The sequence below is a fragment of the Pseudonaja textilis genome, chromosome 3, assembly GCF_049901715.1.
Source record: "Pseudonaja textilis isolate UNSWEBS1 chromosome 3, rPseTex1.2, whole genome shotgun sequence".
Classification (NCBI taxonomy): Eukaryota; Metazoa; Chordata; class Lepidosauria; order Squamata; family Elapidae; genus Pseudonaja; species Pseudonaja textilis.
The window spans coordinates 77,814,110-77,835,226 of record NC_141992.1 but is presented as its reverse complement, the minus strand read 5'-3'; the positions used below and the strand labels follow the sequence as shown (position 1 = coordinate 77,835,226).

At 35.4% G+C, this 21,117-nt stretch overlaps 2 protein-coding genes across 2 annotated transcripts in view; one reads left to right on the top strand and one right to left on the bottom strand.

Moving 5' to 3' along the window:
- GLMN (glomulin, FKBP associated protein) overlaps nucleotides 1-12,120 on the top strand; it is a 33,194-nt gene extending 21,074 nt beyond the window's left edge. Inside the window, exons 15-19 of the mRNA XM_087930161.1 lie at nucleotides 2,606-2,715; nucleotides 3,669-3,732; nucleotides 9,331-9,454; nucleotides 10,969-11,051; nucleotides 11,166-12,120. Of these exons, the coding sequence (XP_087786287.1) occupies nucleotides 2,606-2,715; nucleotides 3,669-3,732; nucleotides 9,331-9,454; nucleotides 10,969-11,051; nucleotides 11,166-11,255 (471 nt within the window). The 3' untranslated portion in view covers nucleotides 11,256-12,120. The remainder of the gene's footprint in view (nucleotides 1-2,605; nucleotides 2,716-3,668; nucleotides 3,733-9,330; nucleotides 9,455-10,968; nucleotides 11,052-11,165) is intronic.
- A 326-nt stretch (nucleotides 12,121-12,446) lies between these two features.
- C3H1orf146 (chromosome 3 C1orf146 homolog) lies at nucleotides 12,447-20,424 on the bottom strand. Its single transcript, XM_026700321.2, has 5 exons — nucleotides 20,356-20,424; nucleotides 18,550-18,643; nucleotides 16,496-16,664; nucleotides 13,277-13,355; nucleotides 12,447-12,560 (listed from the first exon to the last, which is right to left on the bottom strand). Exons 1-5 carry the CDS (start codon nucleotides 20,422-20,424, stop codon nucleotides 12,447-12,449), a joined length of 525 nt encoding a protein of 174 aa, XP_026556106.1.
- Between the last annotated feature and the right edge of the window lie 693 nt (nucleotides 20,425-21,117).

The following is a 21,117-nucleotide window of genomic DNA, read 5'->3' as shown; positions in this document are numbered from 1 at the left end:
CAGGGACAAATTATCATACTTTATGATACATTATTTCATAATGGATTGATTTGTTCTATCATCTATTTGTTTTCTTCTTATTTAACATTTTCAGTACACTTGTGATGCAATTCAGTAAGCTGGATTCCCGTGAGGGAGGGTGTGCATTCTAGAGCAAGGGTGTCAAACTCAATTTCATTGAGGGCCACATCAGGGTTGTCTTTGACCTCGGAAGGCTGGGAGGTGTGGCTCTGGTGGGCATGGCCATGGCCAGCTTCATGTCACTCATGTCGGGGGTATCTGTAGTAGCCATGTGCTAAGCCAGGACTTCCCTGAGACCCTCACTCTCATAATAATCTTCCTTCCTTCTCTCCCTCCCTCCCTTCCCTTCCCTTCTTTTTCCTTCCCTCTTTATTCTCCTTTATTCGTCCTTTCTTTGTGATAGCCCTCTGCTAACAAAAACAGACCTCAGGGCAAGCTCTGTTTTCGCTGGCAGAGGGCTGCAGGAGCTGTTGCAGCTGAAAATGGGGCACGGGTGGGAGTGCACATACCCCCCCAGCTCCATTTTCACTGGCAGAAGCACTGCAGGCTGGTCCTTCATTGTTTCCAGGCCAGCCCCGGGAACCAGATTTAAGCACCCCTGAGCTGAATCCAGCCCATGGGCCTTGAGTTTGATACCCCCTTTCTAGAGGAATAAAAGGCAGCTTGGTCCAGATATTTTGTGTGAGAGAAAGCAAGTGAAGACAGCTCCTTCCTAATAGTTTTCAGAGTATTTGGTAAATACAGATAGTAGAGAGCTTAGGCTGGCAAGATTTTGAATGTGGATGTAGAAAAAATAAATGAGTTTGAAAGAACCATCACATCATTCTTGGGGCTTGGACTTGTTACTGATAATGAATAATGCTACAAAAACTAAGAGCAAAACACCTATTCTATGCTGTCTGCTAAAATACATATATTTTCAGTGAATCCAAGTAAATAAAAGGATGGAAGAGCAGAATAAAGAAATGTTTACAAGTAAACATTTGTAAAAGGGACTACGATTTATTATCCTTCTGGTTAATGAAGGTTAACAATGCAGAAGAAATTAATGTTTAATTAAAAGGTAATGATAAACAACTTAGCAAACCCACCTTGATACTAGGTGCTATAGTTAAAAAAAAAGTTTAATTCTCAAAATAGTCTTTGGGCTTCATTCAAAGATTTGAGAACCAAAATAGCTGGATACCTCATATTTAAAAAATTATCTGAAAAGTATGATGTATCATTATAACAAATGTCTATGTTAGTGAATTACCTTAACATAATCTGCAGAGCATAATACCGGATTTATTCTGCCCTCATTCAAATAAATGGCTGAGGCTTATCAACTGAACAAAAAAGAAAAAGCTGGAATGCAATGGGTTCTCTAGCAGATAACATTCTGGCAGAGTTAATACTTCAATGTATTGGTGCTTCATAAAAAGCACTAAAAGATTTTTTCATCTCTTGCTCTGAGATTCCTATCATGTTTAAATTAAACTGAAAATATTGATATTCTAGCATTATGTTAGTGTAGAATTAGCTGTGAAACTTCTCCAGCCCTCCAGCCAAGATAACCCCGTTGGGTTGTTTAACTTTGTAGTTACAGAGTGAACATTAGTTTTGATATATTATACCTCCCCCCCCCTCCAGCCTCCAGGTCAGGCATCATGTCTCTGCAACTATCTTTATTAGTAGCAGTAATAGTACCACTGAAGCTATGAACATATGTGAAAGCAGAATAAAAATAATTACTTGTTTTGGGTTTAGTGATTCTAGAAATTAAAACTGCATGGTATGTCAGAATACGCCAGTGCCCCTCTGTCTTGCTTCACACTCATTTCTTTTTTCAATACTGTTCATTACCATATTTAAAAGAAAGATTTTTTAATAAATAGCTTTTACACATCTTGAAAAATGTGGATTGATCCATGTAAATTAAAATACATTTAGGATATTTAATGCAATGAATTCCAAATAGGACTTTTGGATTTTTTTGTCGTGAACCTAAATGAAGATAAGGCCTGTTTAATTATGTCTATCTAAATACTACGAAAACTCTCCTGTCTGCCTGTCTGTAACCTTCAGTTACCCGAAATGGTGCATCATAGGGCAACTGTTTTTGAATCATAGTATCTCAAAAGAATGTGTGCAGAATTTTGGACCCATTACTTCTGTGGAATTGAAATTTCAAAGATCTTCAGACCAGTTAATTTGCAGACTTGTGGTGATTGCAATAATGCCAGAGTCCGCTGATCAATCAGGGTCACATGTTTGTGATTTCTGACATTCCCTGCCAGCTTCTCATGACAATGCTTCAAAAATTTCTTCTTTTTTTTTTTTTTGCTCCCTGTCATTCTGTTTCTTTGTTTAGATAAGGAAATATCTCTGGAAGGAAATCAAGTTTAGGTTATGCACCATGCTTTTGGAATTCAATTAAATTAAGAGAAAGAAGCAATTAAGGAAAGAGATTAAACATATTTATAGGTAGTTGGAATAAAAAGTAAATTTGTTTATTGTTTATACTATTAGCTATAATAGTAATGCAGACAGTATATGAAGCACTTACTACTGTTTCCTGTGTTACTTTTTTTTTTACCCGCAGAGGGAAGAAGGCAGCAAGTCTTTTACTGGACTCCAGCTGATTTCTCTGTTGGACATGGTGCTCTCACTTCCTGAAGGTGCCGAAACTGATCTTCTGCAGCACTCAGATAGGTAAGATGTGACAAAGGTGACGTAAAAGTATCTCTCTTTAGAGCTAGTCCTCGATTCACAACCATTATTGAGCTTGGAATTATAGTCGGTGTGATCGTTAACCGGGTTATCATGTAACCACACTCAATTAACAGGATTAAGAACAGCAGCAAAGCAACTGTCAGATTAAAAAAAAAGTGAGTGCAAAGCAAGAGAAAATTTCTCCAACTCGACTCTCAGTAATTCTCTTTAGGATAAAGACAGTCAGTGGGAAGCACATCCAGAGTTGCAGAATTCTGTTACTGCAATCCTGTAGTGAAAATTAGTTTTAGTATTCATAACTTCGGTGTTTAAGTCTGGTCTATCTAGAAGGGCTGACATTCTCTGAGGTGTTTCATTAAGGTTATAATAATTCGTTAACAAAATAACTTTCTAAGAGTTCTTTTGCTTATTTGAGGTTTCCAGTGGAGTTTATAAGTATATTATGAGTTTCTGATGACAAAAGGCATTATTAAATAAAAAAAATAATTGTTAAAAAACTGTGGAATAATTACTTCACTAATTCAAATATGTCATTTTGCTTTTACCATTCACAACAAGCATGAAGCATGTTATTTGTAGGAACTCAACATATGCTCAACGTTTGCCAGTACTTTTTTATTAAGGGTGAAAAATTGAGGCAGGGTACAAGGCTGCTAGGTAAGCTGAAAAAACATTCCCAGTAGAGTAGTAAAGATCAAAATGTTGTTACTGCTATTAGTAACAGTAATAGTACGTAGTAATAAATAAAACATCTGGAGGAATACACATTACCATCCATTCAATGGAAATATTAAGAATCCTTTGTAATACAGTAATTTTTCTGTACCTGATGAAGAATTTATGGAATTGAGAATAGTTGTCACAAATGAATATATCAATGCGTGATGAATAACATTTTATGTAGCTGATTATTTGACATTTCTGGTTTTCAGGATAATGGCCTCACTGAATTTGCTGAGATATTTACTTATTAAGGATAATGAAGATGACAATAAGGTATTTTTTAAAGAAAAAAATTATTCTGTAATGATTGTATTACTTGAAAAAGATAGATTGTGTCATTGTAGACCTCTAAAAAATGGTACAACTGAAATATATTGAAATATTGAATTATTCTTGAATGTATTAATCAACTTTAAAAACTGCTCTTTTTCCCTCACAGTGGGTCTTGGTGATGTACAAGTAAAATATAAAAACATGAAAACTGTATATAAAATTATATTAAATGGCAAAAATAGTTAATATTCAGAATTAAAATATCATGGGGGGTGTTCAGAATGCTTACCAGCCCACATGGCTCTGTGCTCCCATGGGAGCCCCAAGCAAGGTGGCGGAGATTCTTCCTTTGATTGGCTTGTTTAGAAATTCAGATTAGATTTTTTTTGTGTGTTTTTTTTGAATAGCCATATATAACAATTCCTTTGAATGATCCAACTAGTAGTTACATGCAAAAGAAACATCTTAAAATCTGTCCTCAGTTTGTATCTCATGTAACAATTTCTGCATGTCTCTGCATTTATTTTAAAAAAGGTATTTCATTATATAGCTAGAAGGGAATGTTTTATATTTTTCCTATCTTTATATGGGGAAAACAGCAATGGGAGAAGTTTATTCATGCACGCTTTGTTTTGAATCAATAATTTTAGTTCCATGAAAAATAATGAAGAACTTTGATTTTCTTTCCAAGAAAACTGCAGTGACTTATCCAAGCATTTGCCAGAAGTCAACATTGACTCAATGGCACACAGAGAGAGATTTACTAAAGGAATAGCATGCTGGGTCTTTTTTGTCTGCATATATAAAAATAGTCATATTTAATGAGTCTATGGTGAATATTACCTGATACATAAATTGAAATGCACCACTGCAGGAGTTTCTTTTTTTCCTCCTACCTGTTCGCTCTAATCTTGCAGATTAAGCCTGTTTGAGAATCTGCCCTGCTTTTTCTGAGAATCTTTATAGCAGTTCTTAATATATCCTCTCTTAGGTAAGATGTAGAATCGAGGATGCCTCAAGACAATAAGAAGGGTAAATTTAGCATTTCAAGCAAATCTTTTGAAATCACCCAAGGGAAAGAAGAGAGGAGAGCAAAGGAGCCAGGTCACAGCAATATAATTGCTGATGGTAAATTATGCTTTACCAAACAGTCCTCCAGAGCTAAATCTGTTCTGCTGGAAGGCTGATAGCTGTCAGGAGCACTTTTCAGAGTTGAAGTCTGCTCCAGCAAATATTTTATGCCTCTCAAGCAGCAAGGAAGATACTGCCTCCATTTCTGAATTATTTGCTGCTCTTTCGTACATTCATCTTTTTTTTTTGCAAGCTTTGCTCCCTGACCTGATTTTCAAATATGCTTCTTTCTGTAACTAATCAGTCAACATAAACCAATCATGCAAGCTATCTGACATCCCTGTTCTATTAAAAAAAAATTACTGTAATTGCCCTGAAGTAATGTTGATTACTGAAATCTACAACCTTGCATTCTGATTCTAGCTGTATGTACTGAGAAATAAAAGCTGATTTTAACTGGATGCTTCCAAGTTTACTTCTTCGGTTAGGCATGGTTCAGATTCACTTGAAACTCTGGGATTCTAATGCAAGATTGTACATTTAATGTTTCATTTCAGTAGCACATGCTGGCTAGCATGTGTCTACCAGAAAGTTGATCCCATTTTTATTTGGAAAACTGGGGAAAAAAAGAACGCCAGGCCACATCTCCATCCCAATGGGACTGGATTTGGGCAGGTTTGTTGGCTCCAGCTGCCTAGCCTGTGTTTAGTTTAGTTTACTTTATTGTCATTGCACCTCATACAACAAAATCAAACACCATCTTCAATGCACATGATGACCATGACCATGACAATAAACACAAACACACATCCTTCACCCTTCACACATTGAACCGGAAACGCCCGACACCACACCAACACAGCACTATACAGCAGAATTCAAAAGAGCTACTGCCCTGGGATAGAAGCTGTTTTTCAGCCTATTTGTCCTTGTTTTTATTATTCTGTGCCGTCTGCCAGATGGTAATAGTTCAAAAAAAGGGTGCCCATGATGAGATGGATCTTGGAGAATGTTTTGAACTTTCTTAAGGCAGCGGGAGCTATAAAGCTCTTCCAAAGAGGGGAGAGGGCAACCAATGATCTTCTGGGCAATGACGTTAACCCCCCTGGAGTGCCGTCCTATCTGCCACTGTGCAATTGGCAAACCATACAGAGGTGCAGTATGTTAAAATACTCTCTATGGTGCAGTGGTAGAAGGTTACCAGCAGTTTTTCATTCAGTTGTTGTTTTCTGAGAAGTCTCAGGTAGTATAACCTCTGCTGGGCCCTTTTGACCAGTGCTGCAATTTGAGCACCCAGGTCAAGTCCTCTTTTAGGGTAACCCAGAAATTTACTACTGGCCACTAGCTCCACTTGGTCACCATTGATAAGCAAGGGCTGGATGTCTGATCTGTTCCTTCTATAATCCACTAAAAGCTCCTTGGTCTTATTGGTGTTGAGGACCAAGTTATTGTCTCCACACCACGAAAGCAACGGGTCCATCTCATCTCGGTGGAGCTTTATCTCTTTATCATCTCAGTGGAGTATTAGGAGCAATACTTCCATCTTTTTCCCTCCAGCTGCCATAATTTTAGCCTTGACTCAAGGTCTTACACATTGCTGCACATAAGAATCTTCCATTAATCTTCTATGCTGTCCTCAGACAAAATACATCAAACACATAGAACTTTTCTGCCTCTAGCCAAAGATAAATATAAGCCCCCTGTGGGATCCAGGCTGACTCCATAAGCAGTGAGGAACAAAAAATGGGTGGCGGTGTTGATCCCATCTGATATACATCCCCTAAATAGATGTAAGACTTGATTAGTGATAATGTTACCATTGATACTCTATTTTACTCTAGGAATAAAGGGATTTTCTATAGTAGGAGTTTCTGGAGATTCCTAAATCCTCAATGCAGAGTGACCCAGAAGGAAAAGGGTGACAGGAACATTTAAAAAAAAATTTTTGATTAATTTTTTTTCTTAGATAGACATCAAGGAAAATAATTTAATAATAAAATTTCACTTCTGATTAGTTTTCACATATTTACAATAAAGCATAGTAGGTAAATTGGGTTTTTTGGTTTTGTATTTCTATTGAAGTTACCTCAGTATTTTTATATGACACGATAAATCTTTCTGTGGCTTAACAGACACAGCTGCTTTAGTAAGTCCATCTTGCATCAGTTGTTTTAAATAATGATGTTTATCCAGCTTAATATTCAGTGGTGGTAGCAGCTTTTCATAATGATTGATATGATTTTTTTTTTTTTGCAAGCTTCTGTCCTTATGCAGCTGGTATATTATGACGGGCAAATGGTTTGTGATAATCAAGGGAACAATTCATATTAAAATTTTGAAACCAACTTTGATCAGATTCCCCCCCCCCCCATGTGCTCTAAGTTTATGCTGTTTAGCTATTATTAATTAATCATGGGAAAACAATTGCAAATTTAGTTCTTTGTCAGGTTCAATCTGAGGAACAGGAGTTATTCCAAAACCGCCACTGAGTTCTATATCAACTTGAGGCTGAACATCTAATTAATTAGGAAATGGCAGGTTAATATTGCACAAAACAAAAAAGAGAACTTATCACTAAAGTAATATGTATTTTGCACTGTGCCCTGTTGCACTGTGCATTTTTCCTCCTAAAGCTGCAAATAGAACATGCTTGGAGTTTGTTTTGAAATGTAACATTTATAAAGTTTCTTCCTTAAGCTTAACTTGATTTCAGAAATGGAAAATCTCAATTAATGTGATTTTAGAAAGCAGCACTAGTTTATTTATGCCACAAAACTTCCTACATTACAGGATTTCCAGATTTTATGGGGGGGTTTATGCACTCAGATATGGTTTAATGACATTCAGACCATTTTCTAAATTGGGGATCAATCATCTACAGCCCTAAAGCAGTTTTTTCAGTCAACCTATTTGTCACTAAGGCATCAATAAAGTAATAATCGAGTACAGTAAATTAAATGTAACTCCTGTTCTTCTACTTGGCCCAAAGAAAGCTTGTCCAAATGCTTGGGGCAACTGCCATTATGGACTGCATAGTTCTGTTAATCATCCAGATCAGTGATCTGACAAGAGCTCAGTATGTCTCCTGTTCTATAAGGGTTATCAGAAATAACCAAATAAGAATTATACATTTTATCTACTACACCCAGTCGGAATCCTTCCTTTTATATTTCCATTTTTATTTAAACAGATTCCCTCGTTTCCTCTCTTCAGATTATCAAAGTCCAGCCCCAGTTAGAAAAACCATTAAACATAATCAGGAATAGCAACTCTTTATTTTAATCTTGATCAACTAGATCAAGTCTAGTTTTGCAATCTTTCTTTCTCTCAAAAGTTTTTAAATTCCTTATAGAAAATTCTAACATCTCTTTTTTCCTACTCTCTTCATCTCTTCTCATCTTTGTCAGGTCTCTTTTGTAATGCCAGTAGGGCAACTGCAGCAAATCTCCATTGTAAATGAAATAAAACAAAATTATCCCATTGCTGTTCTAATTTTGGATAACTTTTAAATGTTTAAATCTTTATCCAAGTTCATTTGTAAATCCATTCTTTCTTTCTCCTTCTTGTAGGCTACAATTTTAAGCCCATTTGTAAGTCAGTTTCAGTTTTATTCAGTGGAGTTTGTTCCTTTTCAAGAACATCTTCTGATTCCATTATAGAGTTAAATAACTCAAAGACCTACTTTACCCATCTAGTAAACATTTCTTTTAAAGAAACCATGTGTTGCTCCCTGATTCAGCTTTCAAGGCATCATAACAGCTTCCCAAGAAAACATTTCCCCAGGAGAAAGGATCCTTTCAATTAACTTCCAAGTCTTAAATCAAGTCCATCTGCGTCCTTAATCCATTTACAACTTTCTAAGGCCAATAGTACTCTTCGGTGATATCCCTTTTGCTATATATTTGGAAAAGATTTTCCTTGATTTATATGAAAAGATGAGGTTTTAGAGATGAGCTTATAGAGAATGGAGTGAGGTATTCAATAAAGGTGTTTATTTGTTTTTTTAAGAGATACTGATAAGTTGTTAATGTTGATTGTACTCTCTGGGAATTGAGGTGGCTTTTTCTTTTCTCCTTTTTGCTCTTTTTCTGAACTTTTTAATTTTTAATGTTTCTGTATTATGTACTTGAATCTATAGTTAATATAATCTTTAATAAAAGAATATTGAAAAAAAATCCTGTTCTTGCTACCTGACATGATATATCAGTTTTATTAAATTAATCTAGTAATGGATATAGTGCATTCTATGATTAGGGGAGCTACACTCAACTTAATGAAGTATAATTCTGATGTGGAAGACATGTCAAAAACTGAAAAGATAATCTGAAGTTCAGTTAGGAGTAAAAATAAACATTATATTATGACACTGGATTAACTGATTAAAATGCAGCTTAGCAATGAGGGTTAGGTCTTAAATCCTTTTCTTTTTAAAACCAGCAAATTATGTCATTGAACAAAATGTTTATTAAGACATACTGTGAATTATAATGCCGCTAATCATATTTAATATTTCCTTTTTTCCCTGAGACTTGTATATGGACAGAACTTTACAAGATAGAGAGAAATTTCTTGAAGCCTTTACACACTGGACTTGATATGTCAAGAGCACACTATGAAGCAGAAATAAAAAGGAAGAAAGAAAATAAAATAGGTTAGTTAACTTCATTATTTTATGCATGTCTTAGTTTTCACAGGCACAAAGGAATACTGCAATTTAGACTAAAGTATTTGGACTATGTGAAATTTAAGTAACAAATAAAGTAATAGATCTATTTAAGGAGGGTATATGAAACTTCTCCTTAGCATATTTCCATATATAAATAGAGATGGTCAAAATCTCAAAAGGATCTTGACCTAAGAATGGATTTTAGGTTTGAACCAGAGACCTTTGGACTTTAAGCAAAGGTACTGATATGTCAATACATATGACCTTTCACTATAAGAGAAAACTAGATTACAAAGAGCAGGAATCTGTGACTTTTTAAAAAATAGTTCAGAATAATTTTATGTATTTTTGTGGGTTGGCTATTCTTGCTAATAATACAGGATTTGCATTCTGATTTTTATTAGATATGTAAATTGGAATTCTGGTGTTAACTTCTATTAATGATCCATTGTGCAGTATAAAGAGTAAAAACTCTATATAAAGATATTCATTATCTTGCATAATTATAAGTTGACTTCAGCATGACAAAATTGCTAATCCCCAGTAACACTGTAGAATAGAAAGAATTTATAATTTTGCGTATCACCTCAATACCTTTAACCCATTCACACTGTGGAGGTTCACTTGGATACCAGTTTTTGTTTTGTTTTGGGGCTATATATTCCAAATATGAATTATAAGTATTAGAGTTTATACTCTAATGTAGTGTTGGGTGGTGCCTTTGAGTCAGTGTTGATTCTGCAAGTCTCTGAAATTTTCTTTGCAAGGGTAACTATTCATATTTTAGACAGCAAAAACAATTAATTCAATGTTAGTTGTAAAAATGCCAGCTGCTCACAGGAAACACAACAATGCAATTAAAATATTTGGAGTACATAATGCTAAGATAACAGCTATCAGTGAAGACTCTGATGCTTGGAAAGTACTAAAAAGAGTAACAGAGTGGGCAGCTAATGAATACAAATTTAACAAATTAAGTTAAATAAAGGCTGGCAGAAAACAAGGGGAGCTAGTTATTCTTACTGAAGACACAAGTGTAAATTTACAAGGACTCTAAGAAATTGTTACATGTACTCCCAGAAAAATGCTGTGCAAAGAGTTATAGATAAATGACCAAATTTAAAAAAATAGCACATACAATTACTGGTTTACACCTTCATTGTGTACGATTCAAGATGATGTACATAATAAATAGCCCAGAGTTACCCAATCAACGTCCATGCTAAAAGGAGCACTTACAATCATCCATCATCACACCAAACAACTTGCCATCCAGAGTCAATTAGGTTGAGATGGGTGACTGTAGAAACCGAATGAATGAATGAATGAATGAATGAATGAATGAATGAATGAATGAAAACGAGCTCTATGTTAAAAGTTGTCCTCTAAGAAATGCCAGTAAGATTGACTGCAGGGGATTCTTAAATATAGTGAGCTTCAAGCCAAAGTGAAGTTACAGGGAGTTATATATTAATAGCCTTCATTCTTTTCCATAGAAGAGCCTCGCAGTTCTAAAAAGACCCATTTTCAATCGATAACTAAAGCAAAGATGTCAGGAATTTCAAAAGATATGGAGCTTCAAGTAAGTAATTTGGTTTTAGAGAAACTGTTAAAATGTGTATGTCTTTTTACTTAAAGATTTGATACATCAGCATTCCCAAGATACTTGTAAATTTATAACGTCAATCTGTTTCAGGCTCTTCACTCTGCACTTTTCACGTTTGATTTAATGGAGAGTGTTCTCGCAAGGGTAGAAGAACTCATTGAAAACAAAGGCTGCAACTGAAGAAACCACTGGAATCAAATAAAATCTTTATTTCAGTATTCCACTTATCAAGACAGACTGACCGAAATTTAACATGCCAATTTTTTTAAAAAAGCAAAAGAATAATAATTACAGAATTATAGATAAGTTTTAGAATATATATTTTCTCCTAAACCTTCATAGGTTAGTCCCAGGATTACATTGTGCCCTTGATATATTTTGAATACCAGAACCACAGGTATCTATCACCATGTAGTTTCACACTAACATGTACCACTACCTTTTTATAAAGGCATACTATGAAATAAAATACCAATATAAAAGTAAGCAAGAACTATAAAAGATATTACTTGGTACAATAAATTTTATTCACAAGATTAATGATTAGATGGAAATTGAGGAAAACTATTCTGCTTCAATCTCATGGAAATCAGATGCAGAGTATTAGACATATTCTTCAGGACAGTTTGAGAAACACAAAGGAAGGAGTAGAAAATAATTGGCAAAAGTTGTTTGCTTTCTCTCGACCCTTCCCCTTCTAGCCACAAGTTCCAACTGGATTGTAATTTGTTCTATGAATAGTAGGGCTTCTTCCATTAACAGAAACCAGCTGGTTCTAGATTTAATCCCATAGAATTAAGTCTCATACTAGTGAATCAGTTGACAAAAGCTGCTTATACTTTAATTCCTATCTTTGTCACAGGCTTATATACTGATGTGTTGGAAATATGATTCGTACTACTTAAATTTCAGTCTGTATGATATAAGTCCCCATGGTACAGTAATACAAAAGGAAGAAAAATAACATTGCTAAAATACAGAATAAGAATTATCAAAAAGCAAAAATAGAAGTGAATAAATTACTACTGTGATGTAAAACTGTAAAGTTGGAATCATGTCTATTAGCTGCTCTTCTGTACTTTTGAATAATGTCCATACTCCCCCCGAAATTAATTAGAAGGTATTGAGATCCTTATATACAAGCTGTAGTTTATATCTGTCCTTCTTTTGACTATTGAAAGGAAAACATATAAGGGTAATATTCCTTTCTTTATACCGAAGAATACATACCTAACTGCAGAGAATTTTTTTATTTTGAACATATCTATTAAAGAGTATTTTTAGACAGGTGTTGATTTTTTTGTGGATGTTTTTTTTAAAGCACAAAATAAACATGGTCAAATTTTTAAATAATTTGGATGGTGTTTAACTTCAGTGCAATTGACTGTGATGAAGCATTTTCCAAACAGAGCTTTGTTCCATAATCTGTGTCTTTGCCATTAGCATTCTGTAGTGAATGTTGTCCAGATAGGGTTTTGAAGCACTCTTCCAATAAGAGAAAAGTATAATAGGTTATACTGGTGGTTGTCATTTATGTATTATGTTATAACAGTTGAGAAAGGTTGGAGGATTTTACCATACAGTATCAAAGCAAAAGTTCTACAAAAAGTTCTGACATTTTTCAAGTGATTGAACTCTCAGGCTTAATTCTGATTTTATATTGATGTGATCTAAACAGAAATAGTTACTATCTGCTCTTGAAAGCATATATTAAAATATCATTGCAACACGTTTACAGGCATATTGAGAAGTAAGATCTGTTGAAGTAACTTCAGGCTTGTTCTCAAAATGAATTTTGAATTGGGCTGCTGGTTTGTAATTCAAAATCACGAGGTGGCATTCTGGTCTGCGGGGGTGGGATGGCAGACTGAACTGAAAAGTTTTCTGCAAAAGCAGAGTCAACAATTGCAGTATAGAACACAAAGGGCAATGTGATGCTGTGTATGGTCAGCTCAACCAAATAATTGGGTAAAACCTGGTATTATTTGTCTGTCTTCATTTTTAGGAAATTTTGGATTGGATGCATTTATAATTAATATTATAAGAAAAAGCTGTCTTGAAATTGAAAATCTCTATTGTGGCAGCAACCATGCAGTTACATTCATAGTACTGCATAACAAATGAATCTATTTGAGTGCAAATATTTATATTTACATAATAATATAGACGTAGAATTTTAAAAATACAAATGCTGCACTTACCTTTGCTATGGTCAACATTAATTTAATAGCTTCAGCAGTATTATGGACTGGAACTATTCGTAAATTACTGCCTAAAAACCTTAAGCAGAAAATTTTTATAAATATCGATTTGTACATTAAATTTTTAGTACAGATAAAGTTTCCGTGGTGAATAGGTGGCAATGCAAATCTAATAAATAAATAAATTACATAAATGTATATATGATAGTTATATTTGGGGGCTTCATGTTTCTTGGCTAAAATAGTGGGAGATAGATATATAAATGTTTAAAATGGGAAGTAGGCTATTTTACTGTTGATTATTTAATAAATGAAACACTAGTCCACATGTCTCCATTTTAGTATACAAAATAGAGTCTGTTGGAAAGCTGAAAGGCATACCTGCACCTTAACCAATGACTATTCTACAAAAAAAAAAATTGTGCCCATCCTCTCCTAGATCTGATCTGAGATCCTTTTGAGTTGTGATGTCAAAAATTGAACAAACATTCATGCAAAAAAAATGTTACATTGGATTCTATGCCTCTGGCAATACTGAATGTTAGCCTATGCTCTAGCCCAGTGGTAGTCAACCTGGTCCCTACCGGCCACTAGTGGGCGTTCCAGCTTTCATGGTGAGCGGTAGGGGTTTTGTCCCCCTACTTTATAAATCACCATTACTGTGGAACCGGTGGGCGGTTAGAGAAAATTTTACCACTAACAGAGATACAAAATGGGCGGTAGGTATAAAAAGGATGACTACCCCTGCTCTAGGCCCATCAGTGTCAGATGATAATTCATAGTTTAGTATCCTGGACCAGTGCACCACAGAAGCCATAGTCTTGTATTTTTCCAGGATAAATGTTATTTGGACATTATTGTTTTCTTTGAACTTATCGTTACTGGCCTTGTACTAGCTGTTAGTAACAAATATGGACACCAGTCTTTCACAATTATTTATGAGTTATCCTATAAAGCAAGCGTCTCCAATCTTGGCAACTTTAATACTTGTGGACTTCAATTCTCTGAATTTCCTAGCCAGCCATGCTGGGTGGGGAATTCTGGGAGTTGAAGTCCACAAGTGTGTGTATAGCATAGTCACTCACTCTCTTTCTTCCCTCCTGAAGTAAATGGAGGATAAACATACCTAGCTGTATGTTCACCTATGTTGTAGTCTCCTTTGCTGCTTCGTTATCTTCCATCTATTGTAAAGGCTGGGAATTTGATAGCCCTGCTCTACTGAAACAATGTTAAAGCTTCCCAAATCTGGCAAACTATTGTTTTGGTTATATTATTCTGTAACAAGGCATGTACTTTGATGACACTATAGAATGACATTTTGTTTCTTCAGATAAAAATGCATTCTATAGGAGGAACCATTATTAAGAACCAAGTACAAGGATGTCATCGTTTTATAATGGTTGAAGTTCCAACATTTCTAAATAAACGAATCAGGAAATTGAAGTAAAATGGAATTTTAAGTAGACTGGCCCTTAACTTCTGCCAATCACAATACTAGTGAGGTAACAAAATGAAAGTTACATCTAATGTGATAAAATAAAAATGCCAAGTTGACAAGTTTCCAAAAATAAATTCCTTATACATATTTGTATTATAGGGCCGGACTTCTATGCAATAGTATTCAAGAATATACATCCTACTTTTAATCTGCTATAATATCAGACTAGTTAGTCTGATCTGATTTGACCTGATGTAGATCAATTTAAATATTTCCGTGTTGCTTTTCAGCTGTGAAACTCACAGCTGTTTTATAAAAGTAGATTAAGCCCTGGAAAACATTGTGTGTTTGAACTGTTTTATGAACTACATTTGCATGTCTAATTGCTTCCATTCCAGCAAAAATACAGAAATGCCAGCTGCTGCAATGAAAATAATGATTGGGGATTGGACTCGCTAGCTTAGAAACATGATTGGAGGCTGAAATTAGGGGAAGATTGGTCTGGTCCTGTTGGCTATATACATATATCTTTCTTATCCTTTTCTCTAAGTTTCCATATTCTAAACTAGAACTAAATAAGTTATATTCTCTCCCTTTTGGAAGGAACTGCATGCCTTATTTTCACATATGTCTATACATTAGTATTCCTGAATTTCCTAGGAAATATAGCTGTTGCTGTAATACAGTTTGCTAGCTGCTAACTTAATTTTAAAAACCGCTAATGAAAAATAATCTTGAATTTCTTTGTGCTCTTCAACCCACAAATTTAAACACAAATTTGCCACATCATCAGGATATAGTCAGCTCCTGTAATATTCATAAAGTGCTCCTCTTGTCATCTGGGATTTTATACTGTGCATTTTGATTGCTTCTTAATTGGAAGCAAGACTTTCCACTATCAAACATAGGTAAATGTATGCTGAAAGTTTTGTAAATATTCACTTGGTAGCATATCTCACTGAAACCAGACACCTGCTTTACATGAATGTATATTTGGAAACTCTTAATTTGTTGCATTTTCTGTGCAGGTCTTCACAATTTCCAGAAAGCTCAAGAGGGACAAAAAGTGATGGCAGGTCTTACTGATTTGTGTACTTTATTACCCCTACCTGAATGCTCTATTCTATAGGAACTTGATTATGGGCCATCCCTGAGCAACCTGCTCAAAGTCAAAGATGGAATTTCCCTGAAATAATTAGGTCACAGATCCAAATTCATCTTGAAGGCATTTAACAGCTTACAGCCACTGGGCCAGCCCTTTCTTGGCAATGCTTTGGCCTGAGGATTAGGCTGATCTCTCCCATCACCACCAACTGGCAACACAACTTTAGAAAGGAGGAAAATCACTACAGAACAGTACCATCCCACCCAAATCCTTTAGAGACCATTCAGAAGGTTACAATGGTCAATGGTATCAAAAATTGCTGGGAGACCAAGGAGGACATTTCCCCAATTGCATTTCCCCAATCGTGGTCTCTCCAAAGGATATCCACAAGTAAAAAATGCATTTTCTATGTAGTAACCGAATCTCAACTGTGGCTGTAAATGGTCCAAATGATTGAGAATCTTTACTTATGATATAATTTGAAATATAATAATATAAAATGCTTTTATTATTTGTTTGGTTTCACTGAATGAACAGAAATAAATTATCTTAAATAGTATGAGTCAGCAAATGCTGTAGATTATCTTAAATAGTATGAATCAGCAAATGTTGTAGATACATCCATTTTCCATTAGTAATAGAGCAAGTTTCAAATTATGATTTAATTATTTCATACCTCTGCTGAATTCTGAACATCACTTCCCATTCTTTTGGTCCATGAAGGGCAGCTGATAAAAGTAAAAATCCATTTCTGTGAATGGTCATGAATCTTTTTATTCTTTCAAAAAAGATTTTGCTGTTTGTGAATAGAAAATCTTGAGCGTCGGCAAGCAAAAATGCAACACCTAAGCGAAAAGAACTTTTTATTAAACTCTGCTTAACTGTTGATTTAAAAGAGTACATACAGTATATGATTTGTATATGGTTTGGTATATGCAGCTGTTGAAACTGAAAAATCTATATAAAGCTGCATCCTAAATCCACAATACTGAGGATTAATGGAAAGTCCAAGAAAATAGATCTAGAACAAAGATGAAAAAATGGCAGTAGGCATTTTGGATAATATTTGTTACAATGGCATTTATCTTGTAAGTTTTGTACAGCAGTCCTAATATTGCAACATAAGGGAATTGGCAAGGCCCAAAGATCCTGATTCAGAACCCCACATCATTCTTGAATTAATCACTAATTATTTCATTTTATTTTTCACCATAATCAGATCATTTATACTTTTCAAAACATTCTCTTTTCCCATGTATGCATTAATATATTTATATGTACTCAATGTATTCAAAATAACATCTTTTTAAGTAGAAATTCTTACTCATTCTGGAGTCTCTAAAAGTCCATATAACTTTTTCTGTGAACTGAACTCATTCCCGCTGTTTCATTCAGGTCACCTACCAGAATAGTCTTTTTCCACAGGATCATTTTCATTCATAATGTTTTGTAATTTTTCTCAAAATTCATGTTTAATCTATTTTCATCATTCCCTGGAGCGTAGCATCTTGGTCCATGAATCTATGAACTGACATTTTCATTCACAATCTATGTGACAACTACTACTTTCTGACCTACTGTATTTTGCCCCTTTTACTCACATGGGTAGTTCTCATTTAACAATGGCAATTGCCTGGAATTTCTACCATTAAGCAATACAATTGTAAAGTGTGAGGTCACGTGACTGACTCACTTAGCAATGTAATCCCAGCAGTCCCTGTTGCTGTTCCCAAGTGAGGATCGCAACTGGTTAAGTGAGGAACCACTTGTGACTTCCTGCCAGCTTCCAACAATCATCGCGAATGGGAAAGCTGGCAAGAAGTCACAAGTCCTGGGCAGCTTGCAAGAAGGCTGGTGGATGGCTAAGTAGCTGTTGTGGCAAGATGCAAGCCTGGTCAAGGGTAGTGGTGGTTGTGATAGTGCTGACAGACAGGAGGGTGTGCAGATGGCTGCCATAATGCTGCTTCAGCATGGTTAAGTTGGCACATGTTATGGAGTGTGGATGAGTGGGGTGCAGCAAGTGGATGCTATGCTATGGACTATGCTATGGACTACGACATCGTGTACTCCATAGCTAGGCTCCTCAGGAGTGGCTGGAAAGGGAGTGACTTGCAACCTTCCCTGCCAGCTTCCCTACTAATTTTCCTTGTGGATAGCTAACAGGAAAGGCTGCAAATGGAAATTACATGACACTGGAATGCTGCAAACATTGTTAAGTGCTAGCTACATTCCAAGCCCTCAAATTGCAATCACACGATCACAGATGTGTGGAACAGCTGGAACTTTGAGGATGGATCATAAGTATCACTTTTTCAGCACCAAAGTATCTCTAAATAGTCACTGAATGAATGGTCATGAACAGAAGACTACCTGTAATTACACCTACACTTTCACTTAATGTGTGTATTAATCAACTTCACTCGTGTGAGATCAGTTTGCTTTTATTTTGATTCAGTATAATCCTTTCTATTTCATGGAGAGTAGTTTCAAAATGAATAAAATACCTATTTTTTCTTTCTTTTTTAAAAATTAGGTTTATGCTTGTTAGCGCATTTATTTAATTTAAAGAAGCCATTTTGGTGTAGTGATTAAGATGCTGGGGATCATGTGTTCTAGGTCTCCTTTAGGCATGAAAGCTAGCTGCTGACTTTTGGCCAGTTACTCTGTCTCAAAACCTAAACCACCTCATAGGGTTGCTGTTATGGGGAAAATGAAAAACTATAGTAATACCAGAAAGTGAGAAAATAATAGATCCATCTTCCACTGAATCTGAATAACGAACTCGGTGTTGCTGATTTTGTAAGGTTGTTGAAATTTCATGATCCTAAATAAGTAACAAAATCATATATTAAAATATATTCTGTCCCTTAAGTAGAATGGTCATTATTCACAATAGTTTTAATATACATAAATTTTAAAAACCCTGCAATCTTTGTTATGCTGGATCAATCCAAGGCCCATCTAGCTAAGCCCTGTCTTTGCAAAAGCTGATAAAAATACTTATGGGTGTTCCAATTATGGAATAAAACTAATTATATTGTCTTTTCTTCTCCCTCCAACCTTGTAGGGAGTCATGCTCCCCTTGCATATTGAAATTTATTTTGGATTTGTTAGCTGACTGCTGTTATCAGATCTGGTATTTTTTTTCTAACGTTAAACAAGATTATTTTCTAAAATCCCAGTCTGTGGAAGTAAAGTGTATAATTGAATAATACGCCTCATACAGTGTTTCAGTTACTTGGCTTATGAGAAAATCATTTTTCTGCACTTTTTAGTTTAAAAATTAATATATTTCCATCTTCAGCCCACTAAAATAAAATGCTGTGAGGTTGCAATGTTTTATTTAAAAAGTTGTACCGTTATTTTTTCAACAACACAGTTTCAGAGCTGTTTTGAGCTTGCTAAAGAATTCAAAATCATTAAAAACATGCAAGCAAACATAGTTAGATATGTAATCATTCTCAGTTACCTAAGCATTATCATCCTGAGATAGGCTAATTAAATTTTCTCAATTTTTCTACTCATCTATTCAGAAATGCTATTTTTTAAAAAATAGGTATTAAGTATGTTTGCCATCTTGAGTTATTTATAAAAATAACAAATTGAGTAATAATAGAGATCACTTTATAGATGTATCAATCTCCTTGAATGCAAAGAGAATCTAGATAAAATTTTCTATGTAGTTTTCTCCATTGCATCTTTCTCATGAGACTATTCAATGTGCGGTCTGATTGCTATTAGTTAACTAAAGGAAGAGTCTATAAGAGAAAAGAAGAAAAAGACAACACAATTAATCAAAACAAATTATAAACTTTGTCAGGTAGCAAGGATAGTCTAGTGTGCTGTGCAAACACATCCCACTATTTTAAAAGATTAAATAGTTGTGGTTGCTTCCTTTCTCTCCACATATAAGCAATGTTGTGATTCTTCAATAGTTATTTGTTCGTTCCAGTAACATAATTGCATCTAACATTGGGATAGGCCAGGGGTCAGCAACCTGCAGCTCTTTCATCCCTCTGCTGGGCTCCCTGTTGCCAGTCAGCTCTACAATTGATAGGGCTTTTGGTTAGGACAGGTAGAGGAAAAAGAACACAGCGCTAGGAGGAGACTTTATGGTGGGGGAACTGCCAGAGTCTGGTCGGCTCCAGAATTGAACAGGGGGCTTCCGGTTAGGACCTTTGTGGCTCTTTGAGAGTTTAAGGTTGCCAACTCCTGGGATAGGCAATTTGAGAATACTTGGGTTGGAGATTCCATATAGGCTTAGAAGCCTTCCAGCTGAAACAAGGATGGGTGTCTGCAGCTGATGGTTTAGCTTAGACAAAAAACACCTTCCCCAAAATAAGCAAACAAATACAAATAAATTATATTGATGAGACTACAGGAGGGCTAGAGGAGGATAAAGAGAAATAACATCACCAGCATGAATATAAATTAATGTTTGGTGCCTGGCCTTGCTGTTTCTGTGTAACCGGCTTATGAATAGGCAACCCTTCCAATTGACAGCCTTTTGGTGAGAGCATTCATGACATATGTTACCTGGAGAGATGAACTCAGAATGATTGTAGTAATCCATCGTATTTTTTCTTGACCACAACTTGCAGACATTTTGGCAATCACTAATATTCCTAGAATGCAAGCCCATTTAAAAGTTACCTACTGTTGGACAAAATAGTAAAAGTATTATTTATATGTTGTAAGGAGCACTTGCATATGTTGTGATCCTTATGTTTAGTTGCCAAAAATAATTATAGAAGCTGAGCAACACAAACAAAAAAAATCATTGCTGCCACAATTTTAAATGAGTTTAGGAGCAAGTTTCTCTGGATTTTGACAAGCATGGTGGTGTTACTTAGAGAGAGAAATGCAGTGCCTCTTGAATAAGTGAGAAACATCTGCATATCCAGAATTAAAGTAACTTCTTGTGGAGTAACTAATATCTCATGACCATGTTGCTCTTGCAGTTAGGATGTTAAGGGGCACAGTAAAATGAATCAAAGACTGGGGCTACACTATAGTATAGTTTAGTCCCTAAAGCAGGGATGTCAAACTCGCAGCCTGTGGGCTGGATGCGTCACGTGCTGGCCCTTCCCCCTCCTGGTTTAGCAAAGGGAGAAAAAGTCCTGGTACGTAATGTGATGCCGCCATGATGATACAAGTTTGACACCCCTGCCCTAAAGCTCACTGGATAATGTGGAAATAATCACTACTTCCGAGCCTGGTTAAATGGATTCATACATAGAAGCTTAATGAAAAAAACCCTCCTCTTACTATCAGCAGCAGTAATGACAGGCAGAAATT